We start from the raw sequence: 23,653 nt of genomic DNA, 5'->3' as shown, positions 1-23,653 counted from the left end.
TTTATGGCCAAGTCTTAACTTTGTAGAGTTGATAGTAGCTACATCACAACTGAGGTAGTTCAGATCATAAATCTAGATAGCACGGGAAATTTAGTTCTCATCTCTGTTTTATTTAGCAGATTAAACAGTCTGAGAAAATACGTTATCAGTTTAGTTTTAAATTGTAAAGCAGAACTCAGAGATATAGAAAATGAACCTTCTGAAACAGTCACCTAGTCCTGTCTTGAAAGCTTAGCTTAGTTTAGATGGGTACAAAAGCTACTTGGGAACCAAAGTCTTTGCGGAGCGTTCTCTCTGTCTCTCTGTCTCTGTATCCGTCTCTCCCCACCCCCACCCCCGCACATGGGGGGTGGGGGAAGAGAGAGAGAGAGAAAGAACTGGAAGCAAAATAAAAATAATACCAAAAGTAGTTGACCAATACAGAGAGACCATGACTAGATTTAATCAAAGAAAAACTGGCAGCCATAATTCAATTCAAAGTATCGATTTCCATAAAAGTTATATGAAGAGAGACCAAGTTATTTTTAAGATTGCCTGGGATTTGGGCATCAGTGGTCAGGTCACCATGTATTGTCCATCCCTATTTGCCCTCAAGATAGTGAATTCCTGCATTGCATGTCTCAGTGGTGGAAAGAGTACACATTGAGGTAGTGGAACAGGATGCCAATTTAGAGGTTTGCTTTCTTCTGGATAGTGTCAAATTGTTCAAGAGTATTGGAGCTGCAACTGTTCAAGTAATTGGAAAATATTCTTTTGCACTCCTGATTTGTTCCATGCAGATGATCGACAGACTTCACTGAGTCAAATGTCAGTGTTACAACTAATTGAGAAACAGCACTGATGTTTCAGCCCCACTACTCCTGGGGTCATCACAAAGTTAAAGGTCTGATGAAAGTAGGAAAAATATCCAATTTACCTCTTTGATGGAATCTGGTAGCAGAAAACACGGATCAGGTTCCTGTACTTAACATGTTAACACTACTATTTATTAAAAATAAGCAAATTCTAACTACAAGTAAACATCTATGAACTAGCAAAATATAGCTCTACTAGTTCATAAATTTGATACAGGCTAGATTTGAGAAAAACTTTTTCACAAAGCAAGTGGTTAGGGTATCGAATGTATTGCCTGGAAATATGGTGGAGGCAGATTCCTTTAAATCATTCAAGTTGGCAGGAGGTGATTATTTGGATAAAAATTGTGTGCAAGGATACGGGGAAAAGGCAGGAAATTGACACGAAGTAACAGAACTGACGCAGGCATAATGGGTCAATTGGCTTCCTTCTGTGCCCTAACAATTCTTAGACCTATAAAAATAACACCTTTGAAAAATTCCTACACACATACAGACACAGATAGTCAAAAAAAGTGGATTTCCTGGGTAGAGGAGACAGTACTGGGGAGTCATGCTGTTCAATGGTACCTGTCTATAGATTTGGATGAGATGTTCATTTTCCTTATCAAGACTTAGGTCTCTGAAGTCTTTCCTTGCAGATTTTCGGTACGTTGACAAAGACACAGATGATTTACACGTTAATTGTTCAGTTCAGTCGCTGGTTAGAGCCAACAGCTTGCAAGCAAACGGTGGGAGAAAATAATGGATGGTCTTCAGTCTATAGCTAGTTTACTGTCGTGAGTTATAAAGATAGACCCTGCTTCTGTCAATGTATCGTTCATACACACAAGCTCTTCAGCTACCCAGTACCAGAATGGTCATCACCAGGTTGAAAATCTTTGGCATCCACAATTATACAAACCAATCAGCTACCTGATGCTCACCAAAATTCTCCATGCACACCCAGTTACATGTGCCATTTTATCTCACCTTCCCCATTGCTTACACAGCAAAAATGCAAGAGTACCAGGAACATGATTTCAAAAGTGCAGCAATTCCTTCTGCAATCCTTGGTTTTAAAATAATTCTCTCATTTTAATCCACAAGAAGAAAAATAAGATTTTTTTTACATTACTCACTGCTCTTGTAGGCACAGGATTTATATAGCTGGGCCAGTTCAGTTCCTAGTCAATGGAATCTCCCAGGGTATTAATAGTGGGGATCAATGATAATAATGCCATTAAATGTCAAGGGATAAAGATTGGATTCTCTCTTGGCAGAGATGATCACTGCCTGGTACCTGTGTAGTTGTAAATGCAATTTGCCACTTACCAGTTCAAGCCTGAATGTTATTCAGCTCTTGCTACATTTAATTTGGAAAATGGTAAACACAGACTATTGAATTTTAACTTCTGTTGCCTGATTGTTATGTCTGAAATTCTTCAAGAACCAAAACCTTTTTTAAAAAAAAACAGAGAAAGGAACACGGATCTCGAATGGCTGCAGTGGTCACATCCACATACATGAAGGCAAATTAAATGGGAACCATAGGAATAAATGAAGTCATTTTCACCAAAATTTAAAACCAAAAGACACTGAAACCAGGCAACTGAATCAGTGTGTTGCAATTTGCATCTCCTGTTTTAATTCACATTTGTATGATAATTTCACTTTTTTTTGGCAATGAAAATTTCATTTGCAGGTTAGCCATCTTGGAAAGACAATGCAGAGAGACCCAGGAAGACATAAGGAATCAAATTTTAACAACTACTTTCAAGCCACAGCACAGAAATGTAAAATGTATTTGCAAACAAGAACTAGAAGACTCTGAGTTCCAGTCAACCGTTTTGGTCATCATCTCAGAATACTGCTCCCAGTGCAAAAAAAAAATTAGGAAAATAACCATTCACTTAGGATGCAAAGAAATCCTGCTACTGTTGAGGATGCAAGTCAACCATTAAACAACTGTGGTATTAAGGTTAAAAATCCAACATGTTAAGGGTTCTAAGAATGTTTAAACTGTGTAACCTTTATTCCCATCTGCACCAAACAAACCCTCTTTTAAACTTATTACCAGTGTTGGTGAGTTTAATGTCATGGCTTTTTTTTTTCTTTCTCAGAGTTAGTGGCACATGAAGTTTCTCTTTCCACCCAAGAAAGCCTTGATACTGAAATTGGCTTTTTTCAATTTTGAGCAAACTATATTTTAACACAAATGTGATAGCAACAAAGAGGGGAGTCAATTTCTCCCTCTTCAGCTGCTCATAACAAATGAGACACTGCTTCAATACCTGAGGAATTAAGAGTTGTGCTCAACACTGATATTTGCACAACGAACACCCCCATTTCTGACCGCTTGATGGAAGGTCAGTCATTGAAAAGCAGCGGAAAATAACTGGGGTTGGGTCACTGCACTGAGGAACTTCTTCAGAGATACCCTGGGACTGTGATGATTGATATCTCTAACCACCATAAACTCTGTGCTAATATTCCAGTCAGTGCAAAGCTTCCACCCACTCTCCAGTTACTTCAGTTATATGAATGCTCCATGGTGCCACACTTGGTCAGTTTCTGATGTGATGTCATAAGGCAGTCACTCTCACTTTCTCTCGAGTTCAGCTTTTTTTGCCAGTGCTTGGTCAAAGGCTAAAAGGAGGTCCATAGCGGAGTAGCCCAAGCAGCATCCAAGCTGAGTGCCAGTTAACAACTCATTATAGTATAAATGACATTTGACAGAATCTGTAGAATTATCTGAGTTGTTCAAAATGAACAGGCCACTGACCTACATTCAAAGCTTCAGAATGCTCTTCTAAAAAAGAGAGTGGGAGAAGTTATGAACACAATACTTTAACATGCAAGGATTTGATCTTCTAGTCTAATTTTGTTGAATGTGCTAGAGTTTCCTTATTGATTTAATGTTGTGCTTTGGTAGAGAATATTACAAAAAAATATATTTTACAAATCAAAAAGAAATCTCAGAAAGCATCATGATTTACAAATTGCCTAACTGTCAGATTGCTTCAAAGTTTTCCAATTGCCAAATTTAATACTTCCATGAATGGAGAAATATTGCTCACTGGGAAGCATTAAAGAGAGAACAAACCATGTGGCAGAAGTTAACTTCTTTAATGCTGCACTCTTCAAACAAGTTGGAATCCAAAAGCACTCTAAGCCATCAATACTGATTAAAATTGGCTGGTTCGAGGTTGTGGACATCACAGAGACAAGACTGTAAGGGGATCAGGGCTGGGAACTAAATATCCAAGGATACATGTCCTATTTAAAGAACAGGCAGATGAACTAATAAGTGGGAGCCACCGTAGTAAGGTTTTGGTCAGATGTATGGAATATCGTGAGCAGTTATGGGCAGTATATCGAAGGAAGGATGTCCACGCCTTGGAAGGGATCCAAAGGAGGGTCACAACAACAAACCCAGAGATGCAGGGTTGGACACGAGGAGTGGTTGAGGACTCTGGGCCTGTACTCGATGGAGGTTAGAAGGATGAGGGGGCATCTGACTGGGGAGACTTTTTTAAGCTTCCAACCTATAGGAATCATTCCAGAATCTATGGAATTTTAGAAGATTACCACCAATGCATCAACTATCCTCTACAGTCAAGAATCAGGTCCTGGGCCACCTTCACTGCTGCTCCCTCACCACCAGACACCTGGAGGAAGAACGCCTCATCTCCCGCCTCAGAACACTTCAACCCCAGGGCATCAATGTGGACTTTGACAGTTTCCTCATTTCCCCTTTCCCCACCTCACCCCAGTTCCAAACTTGCAGCACAGCACGGTCCCCATGACTTGTCCTACCTGTCTATCTTCTTTTCCACGTCTCTACTCCCCCCTCCCCCCTAACCTATCACCTTCATCCCCTTCCCCACTCACCTATTGTACTCTATGCTACTTTCTCCCCACCCTCCTCTCACTTATCTCTCCACCTTTCAGGCTCTCTGCCTGTATTCCTGATGAAGGGCTTTTGCCCGAAACGTCGATTTTCCTGCTTCTCGGATGCTGAACTGCTGTGCTTTTCCAGCACCACCCTAATCTAGACCCAGACGACTCACTGCCAACCTCATTAATTTCTCCAGTTACTTAATTACTAATACTAATCTCCTTCAAGCCCTCATTTGTCCTAGTCATTTGGATCTCTAAATCTGAGAGATTTATTTATCTTCCTCAGTGAAAATAAATAAGCAATTAACTTCTCTGCTAGTTCTCTATCCCCCAAGATAAATCCACCTGAGCTGCCTGCAATGGATCTGTATTCATCTTCATCAAAATTGTGGCACTGGAAAAGCACAGCAGGTCAGGCAGCATCTGAGGAGAAGGAAATACGGACTACCCTACTGTGCTTTTCCAGCACCACACTTTTCAATTCTGATATCTAGCATCAGCAGTCCTCACTTTCTCCCATGATCATCTCAGCCAAAAATGTTTCCTTTTCACATACCACTGTAGATGCTTTCACAGTCAATTTTGGCCTTTCCTTCAAAGTCGAATTCATATTCTGTTCTCCCTTTCCTTATGTATTTTTGAATTCAAACCCCCAGATTTATTACTATTCCTGGACACTTTGTAAGTCTTTTCTTTTCATCTGACGCAATCTTGTCAGCCACAGTCGACTGATTCTTTTTTAGAGCTTTTACACCTTGAGGGGATATATAAGCTCCTGTAAGCCACGCAAATATTATTTAAAGGCTGTTCACAACCCATGTACAGTCTACTATTTAATGTATTTTCCCAATTCATCTCAAGGCAGTGCGTCTCAATTTCATAATTTCCCTTCTTCAAATTCAAACCTTAGCTTCACTTTCAAATAATGTAAAATTCTGTCCTACTGCAATCACTCATGGCAAAAGGGTATTTTCAAACAAGATTAATCATTAGCACATAGAGTCATAGAGATGTACAGCCTGGAAACAGACCCTTCGGTCCAACCTGTCCATACCGACCAGATATCCCAACCCAATCTAGTCCCAACTGAACGGAACCCAGCCCATATCCCTCCAAACCCTTCCTATTCATACACCCATCCAAATGGCTCTTAAATGTTGCAATTGTACCAGCCTTCACCACTTCCTCTGGCAGCTCATTCCATACACATACCACCCTCTGCGTGAAAAAGTTGACCTTGGGTCTCTTTTATATCTTTCCCCTCTCACCCTGAACCTATGCCCTCTAGTTCTGGATTCCCAGACTTTGCCTATTTATCCTATTCATGCCCCTCATAATTTTTTAAACCTTCAAGGTTTGTGCGAAGATTTGTAGCTTGGGTGCTCATTGTTGTGGTTCTGTTCGCCGAGCTGGAAGTTCTTGTTGCAAACGTTTCGTCCCCTGGCTAGGCGACATCATCAGTGCTCTGGAGCCTCCTGCGAAGGTCACCCCTCAGCCTCCAACGCTCCAGGGAAAACAGCCCCAGCCTGTTCAGCCTCTCCCTAATAGCTCAAATCCTCCGACCCAAGCAACATTCTTGTAAATCTTTTCTGAACCCTTTCAAGTTTCACAACATCTTTCTGATAGGAAGGAGGCCAGAATTGCACGTAATATTCCAACAGTGGTCTAACCAATGCCCTGTACAGCCGCAACATGACCTCCCAAAATCCTGTACTCAATACTCTGACCAATATGGAACTGAAAATGTGTTTCTGGAAAAGCGCAGAAGGTCAGGCAGCATCCAAGGAGCAGGGGAATCAACGTTTCGGGCATGAGCCCTTCTTCAGGAATCTGCAGTCCTCATTTTCTCCTCTGACCAATATAGGAAAGCATACCAAGTGCCTTCTTCACTATCCTATCTACCTGCGACTCCACTTTCAAGGAGATATGAACCTGCACTCCAAGGTCTCTTTGTTCAGCAACACTCCCTCGGACCTTACCATTAAGTGTATAAGTCCTGCTAAGATTTGCTTTTCCAAAATGCAGCACCTCGCATTTATCTGAATTAATCTCCATCTGCCACTTCTCAGCCCATTGGCCCATCTGGTCCAGATCCTGTTGTAATCTGAGGTAACCCTCTTCGCTGTCCATTACACCTCCAATTTTGGTGTCATCTCCAAACTTACTAACTGTATCTCTTACGCTCGCATCCAAATCATTTATATAAATGACAAAAAGTAGAGGACCCAGCACCGATCCTTGTGGCACTTCACCGTTCACAGGCCTCCAGTCTGAAAAACAACCCTCCACCATCACCTTCTGTCTTCTACCTTTGAGCCAATTCTGTATCCAAATGGCTAGTTCTCCCTGTATTCCATGAGATCTAACCTTGCTAATCAGTCTCCCATGGGGAACCTTGTCGAACGCCTTGCTGAAGTCCATATAGATCACATCGAATGCTCTGTCCTCATCAATCCTCTTTGTTATTTCTTCATTTTTCATTACAAAATACTAGATCAAAAATAACTTGCCCTCTAACTGCTTCTTTACATGCTGCTTCAGAAAACCATCCCTAAGACACTCATGTCCCATGCTATTTGATGGCCTATGAACACCAATGTCTGCTACCCCATTTGCTTCCTTCGTGCACGAGGAAGACAACATGTCATTCTGGAATCACACTTAGAGCCGCAGAAACAGCTGCCTGACCTCCAAACTATGGAATCTTCTATGATTATTGTCCTTCTATTCTTCTTTCTCCCCCTTGTACAGCTGAAGTAGCATTGGTCCCATGGACTTTTCTCTGGCTCATGCCCTGAAGAACTATTGCCTTCACTAGTTTCCAAGGCATTCAGGGCTCCTTCACTACCTGCTTGGTTTTCTTAAACTTGAGAGTGTGGTGCTGGAAAAGCACAGCAGGTCAGGCAGCATCCGAGAAGTGGGAAAATCAACTTTTCGAGCTTTAGCCCTCGATAAAGAGTGAGGCTTGTGGGCCAGGTGTTTGAGAGGTAAATGGGAGGGAGTGGGAGGGGGTGGGGCTGAGAGAAGGTAGCTGAGAATGCAATAGATAGATGAAGGTGGGGGAGAAGATGATGGATAGGAGACGATGGTGGTGTGGATAGGTAGGAAAGATGATGGACAGGTCAAGAGGGCAGTGCACAGCCCTCATGATCTGTCCATTACCTTTCCCATCTATCCGCTCCACCTTCCTCTATGACCTGTCATCTTCTCTCCCACCTTAATCTACCTATTGCATTCATAGCTTCCTTTTGCCAGCACCCCCCCCCCCCCCCATTTATTTCTTAGCCCCCTGGTCCACAAGCCTCATTCCTGATGAAGAGCTGATGTTCGAAAAGTCGATTCTCCCGTTCCTCGAATGTTGCCTGACCTTCTGTGCTTTTCCAGCACCACACTCTTCACTCTGATCTCCAGCATCTGCAGTCCTCGTTTTCTCTTGGTTTTCTCAAACTGCTTGGTAGACGGCCATTCCCTCTCTGCCTGTATACCCTTCATATGTGGTGTGACCTCCTCCCTAAATATGCAATCCACTTAGTCCTCTATCTCATGGATGCACAGTATAGAATCCAGCTGCTGCTCAAGTTCCAAAATTGGGAGCACAACTGCAACCAGGAACACTGTCTGTAGATGTGTTTATCTGGGGCAGATGGTATGTGTTTAGAATGAAGAGTGCTAATTGTTTGCAATTAATTTTTTAAAAGTGGCTGCAGATGAGAGACTCATTCCCAATAAGTTATCTTGTGCCAAGTAGATAGGATTTTCATTTTAGAAATGGATTAGCAGCAAATGTTTTCAGTTAATTTATTTCAGTCAATACGAAAAGAAATATGCAAGCTAGCTCACATATTACAAGTTCAAAGATGTAACATATAAAAACACACAACTTCCTTTGGTATTATGCTACTTTATATATCTTGAGAATGAAAACCATAAAGAACTCAAATGCACAAGGTACTACAAGGCTAAATCACCTGTAAGCGAGCTCGTAAAAAATCGAAGTGCCTTTAAAAGACCACAAACTAACCAAGTAATCCATATGCAGCCTTCAAGAGAATTGCTAAATCCTGTTTAAGGCTTGTCCTATTATTTTTATTTAACTAATGTTTTGTTTTGTTAAGTTACCTTCAAATGAGTCACAAAACTACCATGCAGGTACAACAGATAATAAAGAAAGCGAATGAAATGTTGACTTTTATAGCTAAAGGAATAGAATATAAAGGTAAGGAATTATTGTTGCAACTGTGCAAGGCATTGGTGAGATCACAGCTAAAAAGTACTGTGTGCAGTTTTAGTTCCTTTATTTGAGGAAAGTAGTAGCTGCATTGGGGGTAGTTCACAGGAGGTTCACTAGATTGATGCCAGAGATGAGGGGTTTGTCGCATGACAGGAGATTGAACAGTTTAGGCCTATACTCTCTGGAATTTAGAGAAATGAGGGGAGATCAAATTGAGGTATTCAAGAGGATAAAAGGTATGGATAAAATAGATATGGAGGAGATGCTTCCTCTTCTTGGGCATTCTCGAACGAGAGGTCATAATCTTAGGATAAGGGGTAGCAAATTTAAAAGAGTTGAAAATGTTGTCCCCTTTTCTCTACCCTATAGTCGAAGCAAACCGCTCAGAGACACAGTATAGTTTAACTGCCTTCATCTATATTCCGGGCCCTGGAGAAAGACAGAACGATCGCCAGGATGGCCTTTGTGTCGAGTCGCAGGAGATGGGAGAGATATTAAAGAAGTCTTTTGCATCAGTGTTTACTGTGGAGAAGGACACAGAAGATGTAGAATGTAGGGAAATAGATGGTGACATCTTGAAAAATGTCCATATTATTTTTATTTAACTAATGTTTTGTTTAGTTAAGTTACCTTCAAATGAGTCACAAAACTATCATGCAGATACAACAGATAATAAAGAAAGCGAATGGAATGTTGACTTGGTGGTGGTGGTGGATGTCTTGAAATGCATAAAAGTGGATAAATCCCAGGACCTGATCAGATGTACCCAAGAACTCTGTGAGAAGTTAGGCAGGTAATTGCTGGGCCCCTTGCTGAGATATTTGTATCATTGATCTTTACAAGTGAGGTGCCAGAAGACCGGAGGTTGGTTAACATGGTGCCACTATTTAAGAAAGGTGTAAGGACAAGCCAAGGAACTATAGACCAGTGAGTCTGACATTGGTGGCGAGCAAGTTGTTGGACGGAATCCTGAGGGACAGGATGTACATGTACTTGGAAAGGCAAGGACTGATTAGGGATAGTCAACACACCTATGTGCATGGGAAATCATGTCTCACAAACTTGATTGAGTTTTTTGAAGAAAGTAACAAAAATAATTGATATGGGCAGAGAGGCAGATATGATTTATATGGACTTTGGTAAGGTGTTTGACAAGGTTCCCCATGGGTGACTGGTTAGCAAGGTTAGATCTCACGGAATACAGGGAGAACTAACCATTTGGATACAGAACTGGCTCAAAAGTAGCAGACAGAGGGTGGTGGTGGAGGGTTGCTTTTCAGACTGGAGGCTTGTGAACAGTAGAGTGCCAGAAGGATCGGTGCTGGATAGACTGTTTTTTGTCATTTTTATAAATTATTTAGATGTGAACATAGGAGCTATAGATGATAAGTTTGCAGATGACACCAAAATTGGAGGTGTAGTGGATAATGAAGAAAGTTACCTCAGATTACAATGGAATTTTGATCAGATGGGCCAATGGGCTGAAAAGTGGCAGATGGAGTTTAATTCAGATAAATGAGAGGTGCTGCATTTTGGGAAAACAAGTCTTAGCAGAACTTATACTCTTAACAGTAAGGTCCTAGGGAGTGTTGCTGAACAATGAGACCTTGGACTGCAGGTTCATAGCTCCTTGAAAGTAAAGTCACAGGTAGATAGGATAATGAAAAAGGCGTTTGGTATGCCTTCCTTTATTGGTCAGAGTACAGGAGTTGGGAGGTCATGTTGCAGCTGTACAGGACATTGGTTAGACCACTTTTGGAATACTGCATGCAATTCTGGTCTCCTTCCTATCAGAAAGATGTGAAACTTGAAAGGGTTCAGAAAAGATTTACAAGGATGTTGCCAGGGTTGGAAGATTTGAGATATAGGGGGAGGTTGAATAGGCTAGGGCTGTTTTCTCTGGAGTGTTGGAGGGTGAGGGGTGACCCTTGAGGTTGAGAAAATCATGTAGGGTATGGATAGGATAGACACACAGTCTTTTCCCTGAGGTGTGGGAGTCCAGAACTAGAGGGCATAGGTTTAGGGTGAGAGGGGAAGATATAAAAAAAGAGACTTAAGGGGTAACTTTTTCACACAAGGTAGTGCTTGTATCGAATGATCTGCCAGAGGAAGTGGTGGAGGTTAGTACGACTGGAACATTTAAAAACACATCTTGATGGGTATATGAATAGGAAGGATTTGGAGGGATGTGGGCCATGTGCTGGCAAATGTGTCTAGGTTAGGTTGGGATATCTGGTCGGCACGGACGATTTGGACGGAATGGTCTGTTTCCGTGCTGTACATCTCTATGACTCTATGCGCACAGGAACATGAGATCACAGTCTTCTCTGAAACAGCAGTTTCTTAATGAACTATATAGTCATTTTACAGGGAGACGCATTCAGATAAGGCAATATACATATTAATTGGGTGACTGTTACAATCAACTCGTATCAATAACGGAGACCAAGCCCTTTAGTTTTATACAACGAGTGTTCTTAACCTTGCTAAATGGATTCATACAATGGATACTTTTCCCCTTGTTAGCTGACCTTGCATACTGAATGTTTCCAATATTGTTAAATGGCTCTACATAAGAATGCTGTTCCACCTTGTTAACCCATTACCTTTGCCTGCAGCAGCCTATTGTTAACTGTAAGTTTTTATCTGACCTGAGTCATGCTCAGCTGAACCCCTTGCTTCACAAAACTCGGAACTTAACTCTTTCCCTGCCTGCTTATACTCTGTACACATTCTCAAGAAGAAACTACTTCTCCCAAAGGGTTGTGCATCTGTGGAATTTGCCATCTCAAAGTGCAGTGGATGCTGGAACATTGAGTAAATTTAAGGAGAAGTTTGACAGATTTTTTTATTGATAATGTGTTGAAGGGCTATGGGGAAAAGGTGGGAAAATGAGGGTGGAGAGCATATTAGCCAAGATCAAATGACGAAGCAGATTCGATGGGCTAAATAGACTAATTGTCCTCCTAAATCTTATGAAATGCTCAATGTTTTTCTACTTCATATATTCTTGCCCCTAATCTATTAAACTATAGAGTGAATTTTACCAGAAAAGTCCAATTTTGTTGAATTCCACGGAGGGGTCTTTTCATGAGCCCTAGCGAGATCTTTCACACTATGGTCACATTCGACACACACACACACGCGCGCGCCCACACACACACACGCGCGCGCACACACACGCGCGCGCACACACACTCTCATATCTTACAGTTGACAATCTTCAATTTTATTCAACAGCAGCAAGAGTGAAGAAACAAACAAACAAAATCGGCATATACTGCTGGGAACAGGTAGGAACTGCTTGCTTTCAAACCAATAACAAATTTACAGTCAATGAGTGATGACTGTACCCAACTCAAAACCAGATGTTAATTCAGTCCTGTTTGGCTTGTTGCACTCAACGATGCACTGTATTATGCTGAAGGCAATGTTCCTGTTTCAGAAAGTCACCATCTTTCTCCTCAGAAGACAGGAGCTGCTCTCCTAACTCTATGGAATCCATCATATCCTTCCTTGCCTGCTCCAATTGTGTAGAATGCAGCATGTTAGGATATTAGGGCAGACAATCTGGGATGTACTGCAAAGCCACTGCAATCAATCTAAGCATCTGAATCTCATTGTCAGGAAGCTTATTATCTGTTCGATGAAGGTTCTGGACTAAGAATGGATTGCATGGTATCTATGCTCGGCCTCAGTCAGGGAATTATGTAATGCATTTATCAACTCTCATTGCACAGGGTAACCCTCAGCACCCAGAACACAATCTTGCGAAGCATCCAGCCCTTGAGAGAAACTAGGAATGTAAGAGTTCTTAAGGATACAGGAATCACAGCAATTCCCATGGTGACTGGTGCAGATTTCCAAAATATGGTATCAACGATCACAGAAGACTTGTTTCTGAAGCCACTGGATCATTAAAAGTCTTTCGGAAATTCTATCACTGAGCCCAACTGGCTGATAGTTCAGCAGCATCTGTCGAAACTGGACCCCTCTGGTTCATTTATGTAACAAACTAGTCCTGTTCGCCTATTACCTTTGTGCTTGCTGACTTACACTGATTCCTGGTCAACATCTTGATTATTAAAGATCTTATTCTTACTTTCATTTCTCTTCTAAGCCTCTGATTTCCTTCAAACTCAACCCTCAAACAGTTGTGCTCCCTTGATTTAAACCTCTGATGCATTCTCAATAATTGTCTTACCATGGATATTGGTGCCTTCAATTGCATAGGCCAAAGCTCAGGAACTACCATCGACATTGCCCCACTTCAATAATTCATTTTCTTTCTTTTAAAGCACTTCTTGTTGACCAAGCCTTGGGCTGTTTGACACAATAACATCTTATGCTACTGACATACTTTATTTTAACCTGTTCCTGTGAGGTTTCTTGCAATATTTGACAATATATAATGAACTAAACTGTAGGGAGAGTAAACTTGCATGACAGTGGAGAACTCTCTCTTTAACCACTTTCATAAAAATGACAATCTATGTATAAGAGTTACAATCTTGAGAAATACATAATAGTTTTGGTGGAAGGCTGCTCATACTTAGAACATTAGGAATTTTTGCTAAATACTCAGTTTTGAGAATTAATATACCCAAGAGAGAAACTAAGAGAGAAAATAGAATCTACTTTATTTCATTTCTGTACACAGTGTCCATTTGATCCTCAGAAATAACTTCAGCCTGGTTACCAGTCTCTGAAAACTGATTCTTCTAAGTCGATCTCCACTTCAAAGAGAAACAAGAAATCTGCCGTTTGCTACATAAATGGTAATTTTATTTAACATGTTTACATGGTCATGGGAGAAAGCTCCAATATCTTGAGAGCATGCTTTGCTATATTATAATTGTTACTGCTTTCTAGGATATTCTGTTCACTTCCTCGGATAGTTGCCTCCGTCTAAATTTGGACAACTGTGGAGGGCTTCACTGATCACTAAGAGCCTCATTACATTCGTCAAACTCAGCTGATTTTTCAAGGTTCTTCAAACTTCCAAAGCAATATAAAAAACAAGTGTGAAGCAAAGCTGGCTATTTGATTTATTAGTTTGCTTCTGCATAATTATTAAGATTGACTACTTGTTTTATGCTGATCGATTTTGTGTGGAACTATGGGTTGGTTGTGCATTTTAGAATACAGGTGTTGAACAGGCAATGCATACAATCTCCAGTGTCCGAGATTGATCATTTTTACAGTATGGCAATCTAAAATTCACTCCAGCTCATATTGCACAAAATTTTAATTCTCAACTCAAAGAAAATGCAGGCTATACCAACGGAAAGGATTTTAATAAAGAAGATAGCTAGAGATTCAAACAGTTTGAATTGTAATAGCAAAATTGTACAGGTTCTGTATCATTTCTTTAGCTAGTACTATTGTGAGAATTTTAAACTAACTTGGCAGCGGTGTTGGAGCTGAGACTGAATATTAGAGTTGAATAGCAGGGCTTGCAAAATGTTTAAGGATACAGTTGGGACTAGTGTAGAAAATCGCAAGATAATTAACGATCATAATAGGGGAGAAAGAAAGGGAGTCCAAAACGGAATTAATGTGCATGTATGAAAATCAGAGCACAGTAAGGAGGTTGAGAATTACAGGCACATTGCATTACGAAATTATGATGTTGCAGCAGTGTTGGAAAACTGGCTGAAGGAAGGACAAGATTAGGTGTTAAATATTTCTGGATCTAGTTTGTTCATGAAAGGTAGAAAAGAAAGGGAAGGAGAAGGGATGGCAGTGTCAGTTAAGGAGAGAATTGCAGGACCAAAGAAGAAGGATGTCTCGAAAGGTTCAAGAGTGAAGTCAACTTTGGCTAGAGTTACAGAATAAAATTACATCGCTCAGTATAGTTTATGTACCATCAAACAGTGGATAGGATGTTGAGGAACAAATCTCCGGGAAAATTAGAGAGATGCCAGCATTACAGAATAGTTGTAATGGGGGATTTCAATTACACAAACTTAGACTGGGATACTAGCAGCTTAAGGGGCAGCAAAGAGCAAGTGTTCCTGGATTGTGTTAAGGAGTGTGCGCTCAGCAGTATGTGCCAGTCCAACAAGAAAACATTCCTGGAACAGGACCCTGGAGTGGAGATGGGCCAGATGGACTGAGTATCAGTGGGAGAACATTTAGCCAACAGTGATGATTGCCTCTTAAAGATTCAGGCTGGTATTGGAAGAATGGATGATACATTTGACACAATCCAGAGCACAAAAAATCAAATCATTTGATGAAGAGCTGACTTCAATAGAACTAGAACAGAGCTGAGCAGTGCAAGGTTTGTAGCTCAGGTTGAGGTTTAGGGTGTAAGTTTGCTCGCTGAGCTGTAGGTTTGATATCCAGACGTTTTGTTACCTGGCTAGGTAACATCATCAGTGGCGACCTCCAGGTGAAGCGAAGCTGTTGTCTCCTGCTTTCTATTTATATCTTTCTCCTGGATGGGGTTCCTGGGGTTTGTGGTGATGTCATTTCCTGTTCATTTACTGAGGGGTTGATAGATGGCATCTAGATCTATGTGTTTCTTTATGGCGTTGTGGTTGGAGTGCCAGGCCTGTAGGAATTCTCTGGCATGTCTTTGCTTAGCCTGTCCCAGGATAGATGTGTTGTCCCAGTCAAAACGGTGGTTTGTTTCATCCATGTGTAGGCCTACAAGGGAGAGAGGGTTGTGTCTTTTTGTGGCTAGCTGGTGTTTGTGTATCCTGGAGGCTAACTTTCTTCCTGATTGTCCTATGCAGTGTTTGTGGCAGTCCTTGCGTGGAAGTTTGTAGATAGCGTTGGTTTTGTCCATGGGTTGTACTGGGTCTTTTAAGTTTGTTAGTTTTTGTTTGAGAGTGTTGGTGGGTTTGTATGTACTAGGATTCCAAGGGGTCTTAGTAGTCTGGCTATCATCTATCTGGACAACACATCTATCCTGGGACAGGCTAAGCAAAGACATGTCAGAAAATTCCTACAGGTCTGGCACTCCAACCACAATGCCATAAACAAACACATAGATTTAGATACCATCTATCAACCTCTCAGAAAACGAACAGGAAATGACATCACCACAAACCCCAGGAACCCCATCCAGGAGAAAGATATAAATAGAAATCAGGAAACAACAGCTTCGCTTCACTTGGAGGTCGCCACTGATGATGTTACCTAGCCAAGTAATGAAACTTCTGGATATCAAACCTACAGCTCAGCGAGCAAACCTACACCCTAGAGCTGAGCAGTATTGACTGGAATAAAAGATTGGCAGGAAGATCAGTAGCTAGACAATGCATGCCGACAAGGACCATATGCTTTAGGTATAGTGCGGGGTATATTCTCTCCAATGCAAAAGATAACACAAACAAATCCAGAGCTGTCTGGACATAAAGAAGATATAAATTAACATTAGAAAGGTATGCCTGTGACAGATGTAAGGCAGAAAATACATGGAGAATCAACAGAAATAGCAGAAGTTTAGAGAGAGGTGAAAAAGCAAATACGAAAAGCCAAGGGTAACTATGTGAAATGACTAGCAGCTAACATAAAGGGAAATCACAACAACATTTTCTATAGGCATTTAAACAATAAGGAAGGAGTTAAGATGAGGAATAGAGCTGATCAGAGACCAAAAAAGTAGATTCACAAAAGAAGGCATTGGGCATGATTGAAATGGTAAATGAATACTTTGCATCAGTGTTTATAAGAGAGGATGCTGCTGGCAATGTCACGGTGACAAAGGAAGAACCTCTATTAATTTGGATCTTTTCTAGTGACAAAGGATCCAAATTAATAAGGAAATATTGTATGATAGAATGTTAGCACCAGGACCAGATGAAATGCATCCAAGGATTTCAAAGCAAGTCAGGCTAAAAATTGTGGAGGCAGTGGCCATAACACTTTCCTCTCTTTATAGCCTTCCCCAAAAATGGTTGTGAGGTTAATCCCAGCAATTACAGATTAGTTAATTCAACTTTGGTTGTGCAGAAACTTTTGGATAAAGTTAACTAGAATCACCACAGTGTGGAAGCAGGCCATTTCGGCCCATCAAATCCACCCTCTGAAAAGCATCTCACCCAAACCCACCCCAACTCCGTAACCCTGCATTTCCTATGGCTAACTTACCTATGGGAATTGAACCCACAGTGTTGGTGTCATTCTGCATTTCAAAACATCCAACCAGCCTATGAAGCTAACCAATGTTGTGAAACTTGAAAGGGTTCAGAAAAGATTTACACGGATGTTGCCAGGGTTGGAGGATTTGAGCTACAGGGAGAGGCTGAACAAGCTGGGGCTGTTTTCCCTGGAGCGTCGAAGGCTGAGGGGTGATCTTATAGAGGTTTACAAAATTATGAGGGGCATGGATAGGATAAGTAGACAAAGTCTTTTCTCTGGGGTGAGGGAGTCCAGAACTAGAGGGCTTAGGTTTAGGGTGAGAGGGAGAAGATATAAAAGAGACCTAAGGGGCAACCTTTTCACACAGAGTGTGGTATGTGTATGGAATGAGCTGCCAGATGAAGTGATGGAGGCTGGTACAACTGCAACATTTAAGAGGCATTTGGATGGATATATGAATAGGAAGGGTTTGGAGGGATATGGGCCGGGTGCTGGCAAGTGGGACTAGATTGGGTTGGGATATCTGGTCGGCATGGACGGGTTGGACTGAAGGGTCTGTTTCCATGTTGTACATCTCTATGACTTGAAAGCAAAAACATTTCAGCTGATTTGCAAAATGAAACATCTTGAAATCAATGGTTCGCCATCCCACCCCAATATTCCTCAACTTAAAAATCGCAATATCCCAGTGTCTAGTCTTCACAGAACTCAGTGATCAGCATATTTATTAGCTTTTATCTTTTTTCAGACTCACCTTTTATTTCTAAACTGTGCGTGTGTTTCACTATTGTTTCTTTTCACAGTTTGTAATGAATAAACTCACTCTTTACATTACTCAAGGAAGTCTGATTCAATCAGAGCCCTTTAAAACATAAATCTATTTGGTCTGTGACAAAGGCATCCACAAGGAAAGCGTTCCTTTCCAAATTAAGGTTGTTAGAACCAACAGGATGAAAAAAAAACACAATAAGAGCAAGATAATTATGAATAACGACAAAGATGGACTGAAAATAAAGATTCTGAATGATTTTAAGACGACAGGGTTTGGCCAAAGTGGACTGGGAACAGCTACTTGCTGAAAAATCCACATCAAAATAGTGGGAGCTAGATAGAAAGTTATTACTGAGAGTACAGGGGCAAAATATTTCTGTAAAAAGTGAACGGTGGTAAAGGTGAATCCTGGATGTCAAGGAATGTACTGAATTTGATACAGGAAATAAAAAATGGAAGCTTATAATAGATACAGGCCATTTTGCTCTTATGTACGTTTCGTAAACGTGCATTTGCTGTAATGCAACTGATGAATTGGGTACACTGTTTCTCAAGTGTGAACTTTTAAAACATGTGTTGGCTGTAACACGATTTCATCACCAACTCTAAGCATTGTTTCTAATGTGCGATTTTTTATAATTTAGGATTGCACAAGAACGCAACCATCATGTTATAGAAGAACTGTACCAAAGGCTCAAAACGGATGAGCTACAGCAATACAGAAAACGCAGTGCATTGCTCAAAAAAGAAATTAGAAGACCAAAGACAGGAGGTGATAAAACACTCGTAAGTAACATTAAGGAAAAATCCAAAGGTATATTGGGGTGAGAGAGTAATCATGGAAAAAAGAAGAGCCCATTAAAGACCAAATGGCGAAAGACCTGTTTGATGTCAGAAGATAGAGCTGAGCTTTTAATGAGTACTTTCCATCTGTATGCTTGTTGAAGGGCAAAGTAAGTATAGAAATCAGGGAGGGGACAGTGATATACTTCAATGAATTAGCATTGAGAAAGAAGAGGAATTAGCAATTTCAGCAGGTTTCAACATGAATGACAACTCATGGATCCAGAAATAAATTGGCAAATTAGATCAGAAATTGACATAGTGACAGGAAACCAAGACTGATGGTCAAATGGTGGTTTTGCGACTGGAAGCCCATGGCCAGTGACATACCACAGAGTTTGGTCTTGAGCCCCTTAGTGTTTGTTGTGTACATTAATGATCTTGACATGAATATTGAAGGTATGTCCGCAGATGACATGAAAATGGGTGATATGGCATGTAATTAGGAAGAAAGCCAAAGATTCCAAGACAATAAAGATGGGGTGGGCAGATGGGTTTAACAGGGACAAATGGAATTTAATCCTGAAAAGTGAAAAGTTATGCAATTATGGAAGGACCAACAAAATTGAAGTACAAAGAATCAGAGAGACCTTGGTGTATATGTCCATATTCCCTTAAGGCAGCAGTACAGGTAGATAAATGAAACAAAAGAATCGTGGATGAAGATCTGAAAGAAAAACAAAAATTGCTGGAAAAAGATCAATAGGTCGTTTAGCATCCGTGAGAAGAAAGCAGAGTTAACATTTCAAATCTTCAACCTGCAAGTTCCCCTCCAAGCCACAGGTACCCTGACTTGGTGTTTTATCACCATTCCTTCATTGTCAGGAGCTTAAAGTTCTGGAACTTCTATGTGAATAGCATTGTGAGTGCATTTGTATCATTTAGATTGCAGCATTCAAGAAGGCAACTCACCACCAACCTTTGAAGGGCATTTATGAATGGCACTAAATACTGGCCTAGCCACTAATGCCCACACGCTGAACAAATTTAAAAACTCGATCTCATTAAGAAGTTTTAGAACAGAGAAACTTAGATGAGAAACATATTTGGCAATAACTGGGGTTCTGCTGCATCAGGGTCAAACACAGGAAAGATGTGAGAAATATACCTTCAAGTTATAGGTTTCTCATCTATGATTTTTTGGACGAAATGTTAAAGTGAGATTCAAATACACTCTCAATGAGACAAAGATTCATCGCCCTCTTTAGATTGGAAATGAGTCATGTCCAACATTGTGATCAATACTTAAACTCACAATCAACCCCATATAAACATCACATAAAACAGATATTGTGGTCAGTAATCGCGATGCTCAAGTTGGCTGACTTCACAGCAGTGACTACACTTTGAAAAGTATATAATTGGCTGCATGATGCTTGAGGATATCCTGGAGTTGCTATATATGTATATGTATTCTTTCTTTTTCAAAGAAAGAATACATATATATGTCTATGTGTTTGTCTAAAATGCAAGTCAATGATGCACAGCATTACAGCAAACGCCCTGTCAGAGGTCACAACCAAACTTACTCCATGTGCACGGTCTAAGTCATCATTAGCACAATAATACAGTTTCATATGCAAGTCAAGATGGAATTAGTTTCTCAGATGATGATTGCACAACACTTAATAGAATTTCAAATAAACAAGTTATCCTACTATGTACTGTAGCATTCACTTATAAATGTGAATGTCTATGCCTTTGTTCTGCCATTAATTAGCAAATGGTAATTATGAAAAAAGATTAAAGTGTATACATTCATTGTAGTTGATAGAAAAAAAATCAACAAAGCATTAAAAGTTTCAATAAGTTCCCATTAATTCTAATTTTTTTCATGCTAGCAAGCAAACATGATCAGCATAAAACTAGTAGATGGGCCATGAATGAATAAGTTAGAGAACTATAAAAACGCAACAGCAGATGCCACAAAGAAGCAACTCAACTGTTCCTAATTGAGCTGGCAATATCTTTACATTAAAAGGAACAGCTCCAGCAATACACATTCTGGATTTTCTTTGGATTACCTAGAGAACAAGTCAAACTTTTTATTTAAGAATACAAAAGAACAGATCTTAAATAGCTGCCTATAGTCAGAAAACAATAACTTTTACATAATATACTAGTGACAAATAAGAATTATCAGAATTTGCAAAGTTTACTGAACAAAATTATAACAAAACAGAAATAGTTACTTTAGAATGAAAGATGTAAAAGAGACTTTTCAGAAATATTACCTCATCATTTTCCATTAACTCAAGAATTTTCTTCTTGCCTGCTTCTTCCTCATCTTCATTGGCCACAGTTCCACTCTCTTCATAATAGCTTCTTCTGGCTGATCCATATTTATGCGACACTTTTAAATCTTCTTCATCATCATCAACACCACGGGGACGTTTTGCACCCCTGTCAGGCTTTAAAATATATGAATAATGACCAAGAGACCTTTGTAAGCTATGCCAAAATAGGTAGATGTTTTGCTTTTATGATTTTTGAATACTTGATCTTTTAAAATGTCACACAAGATCAGTCTGCCAAAGACTTAGTGTCCCCACAACAGACAACACTGCAATTACAGAAGAAACAGAAATGATACCTCATGTGTAAAAGTTCCATCCATTCAATCAAGCAATAACTCAAGATTTGTCAGGACCATATGTGTTAAGAGAGCTTATCCCTAATGATTAAACAACAAAGCTATAGGGAAGAAAATTTAATCAAAAGGACAAAGTCTACTTATCAAAGATATTCAAAAAGATGCAGTCACTCTTAAGTTTTCAGCCATCTGTGCAGTTTTACTATCAGATATCAAGGTTTCTGGATTCATGAAATACCTGATGACAACATTGCTACATCTCTACAATCTGCAAGGCTCAATTGTATCTCGTAATCAAAAAACTCATACTGAAATGTGCCCTGCTGTAATTAATTATTTTTTGGGATGTACGTGTGACTATCTATATCATTACCCAGGTCTAGGTGACCTGAGAAGGTGATGGTATGTCGTCTTCTCCAACTGTTCAGACAGATATTCTTGCTGCGCAATTTGACTCAACTGAATAATCCATCAGGCCATTCTAGACAGCAGTTAGGAGTCAGATATGAAGAAGTGGCATGTTTCCTTCCTCAAGGTTCGATTGTTATGTTCTGACAATAAACACCTACACAGTCACTTATACTGAGATCAGGTTTTCACATCTATGGTTATCAACTGAATGCAAATTGGAGCGACTTCAAGTGTGTTCTCCAAATTATTAAACAACTTCTCTGGATTACTAGCTGAATAACATATGCACTGACCAGCTGAATATTTTGAAGTTCAAGTTATCGTTTTGGTAACTACATGACTCTAAACCAACATTAACGGCCCTCTGAAATGTCTCAGTCAAGTGCACATAAAAGCTCCAGCCTGACAAAGACACATCCATCAAGTCTCCAACAAAACAATTCTTTAATATTCAAAAGACATTTCTATGGTTAAAAGCCCACTATTATTTCAAAATAAACCTGCTGGACTAGAACCTGGCGTTGTGTGATTTTTAATTCTGTATATCAGCATTGACGAAAAATCTAGCTGCACCAGTCATAAACACTAAGATCGATCAGAGGCTGAATATTCTTATCTCCTGCCTCCGTAAATTCTTGTCATTATCTCCATACAGGAAATGTAATCATCCCTAAATCCTCACTGTGTTAACGTCTTGGCACTCTCTGTCCAACGATTCTGGGAGAATCTGGACTGCAGCAATTCAAGGAACTGGCCTGCCATTTTTTAAGGACTGGACAATAAATATTGACTTTCCAGAGATGCCCAGTTTCTTTGAACGATTAAAAGAAATCTCCAGGTATTACAATTACTGAGTTTATTTACATCTTCAACTTCCTGTAAAACAATTTATTGATCTATTCTTTCAAAATCTCCCTTGCCAATCTCTGAATGCCACAATCCAGATTGTGAACTCATCCCATGCAGAATTCTTCCACCTTAGCATTAATAGTGTTTAGAGAGATGTATCATATCTTTCATTAGCTTATCACATTAAACTGAATAGAACCAGAAAATTGACAGAAAAAAAACCTGATGAATATGATGTTCAAAACAAAATATTGCACTGTTCTAATAGCTTGAACGTCGAATTCTTGAATGAGAAAATATAGCACAGTCTATTTAAAATCTGAAATTCTAATATATTGCTGGATGTACACAGCTAATGCAGCATTGTTTTGAAATAGTAGCATGATGTGCCTTACACATAATAGGCTCAGTTAAGTATTTCTGAGTAAAACTAGCTTAGTTAAGTATTTCCAAGACAATGTTAGTAGAATAGATGATGGATATTTTAAAATATAAATACACTGTTCAACATTCAAACTCACCCAGGATGCATTTGATGCATTTTAATCAAGTAATCCTTATCTGCAATGATACATACATAACATCCTGATGTCTAATCCCTTGTTGCTTATAATAAAACAAAACTCCGCTTAACTTCAATAGCAGCAATGGAATATGCTTTACAGAATGTAGCTTTCAACATTTGAAAGCCAGTGATGCTACTATTTCAAAACAATGCTGCATTAGCTGTGTACATCCAACAATATATTAGAATTTCAGATTTTAAATGGACTGTGCTATATTTTCTCATTCAAGAGTTCAACATTCAAGCTATCAGAATAGTGCAATATTTTGTTTGATCATCAAAAGACACTAATTCAAAATGATACAATAAATCATGCAATACTCCCAATACTTATTTTAAGCAAACTAGCAGCAATGAGTTTTGGGAAACATCAAACACTATTTTCACATTAAATTATTCCATCTCTTTTCAAACAAGTCAACTCGTTACTGTGCAAAATTTCATGCATGTGATAACATTCTCTAGTGCTCTGTCCTTATGCATCTAATCATGGATAATGAATACTAGTAAACTGTTTGACTGCTCGCACAACAGAGACAAAATTAAGTGTCTTATTAGTA

General features: G+C 39.8%; 1 protein-coding gene across 1 annotated transcript in view; it reads right to left on the bottom strand.

Moving 5' to 3' along the window:
* Nucleotides 1–23,653, bottom strand: part of ctnnbl1 (catenin, beta like 1) — a 177,624-nt gene that overhangs the window by 127,635 nt on the left and 26,336 nt on the right. Inside the window, exon 2 of the mRNA XM_060836293.1 lies at nucleotides 20,910–21,086. Within this exon, the coding sequence (XP_060692276.1) occupies nucleotides 20,910–21,086 (177 nt within the window). The remainder of the gene's footprint in view (nucleotides 1–20,909; nucleotides 21,087–23,653) is intronic.

This window comes from Hemiscyllium ocellatum, chromosome 15 (assembly GCF_020745735.1).
Source record: "Hemiscyllium ocellatum isolate sHemOce1 chromosome 15, sHemOce1.pat.X.cur, whole genome shotgun sequence".
NCBI classification, from domain to species: Eukaryota; Metazoa; Chordata; class Chondrichthyes; order Orectolobiformes; family Hemiscylliidae; genus Hemiscyllium; species Hemiscyllium ocellatum.
Note: the sequence above shows the minus strand (reverse complement) of the source record. Positions and strands in the feature narration are given on the sequence as shown.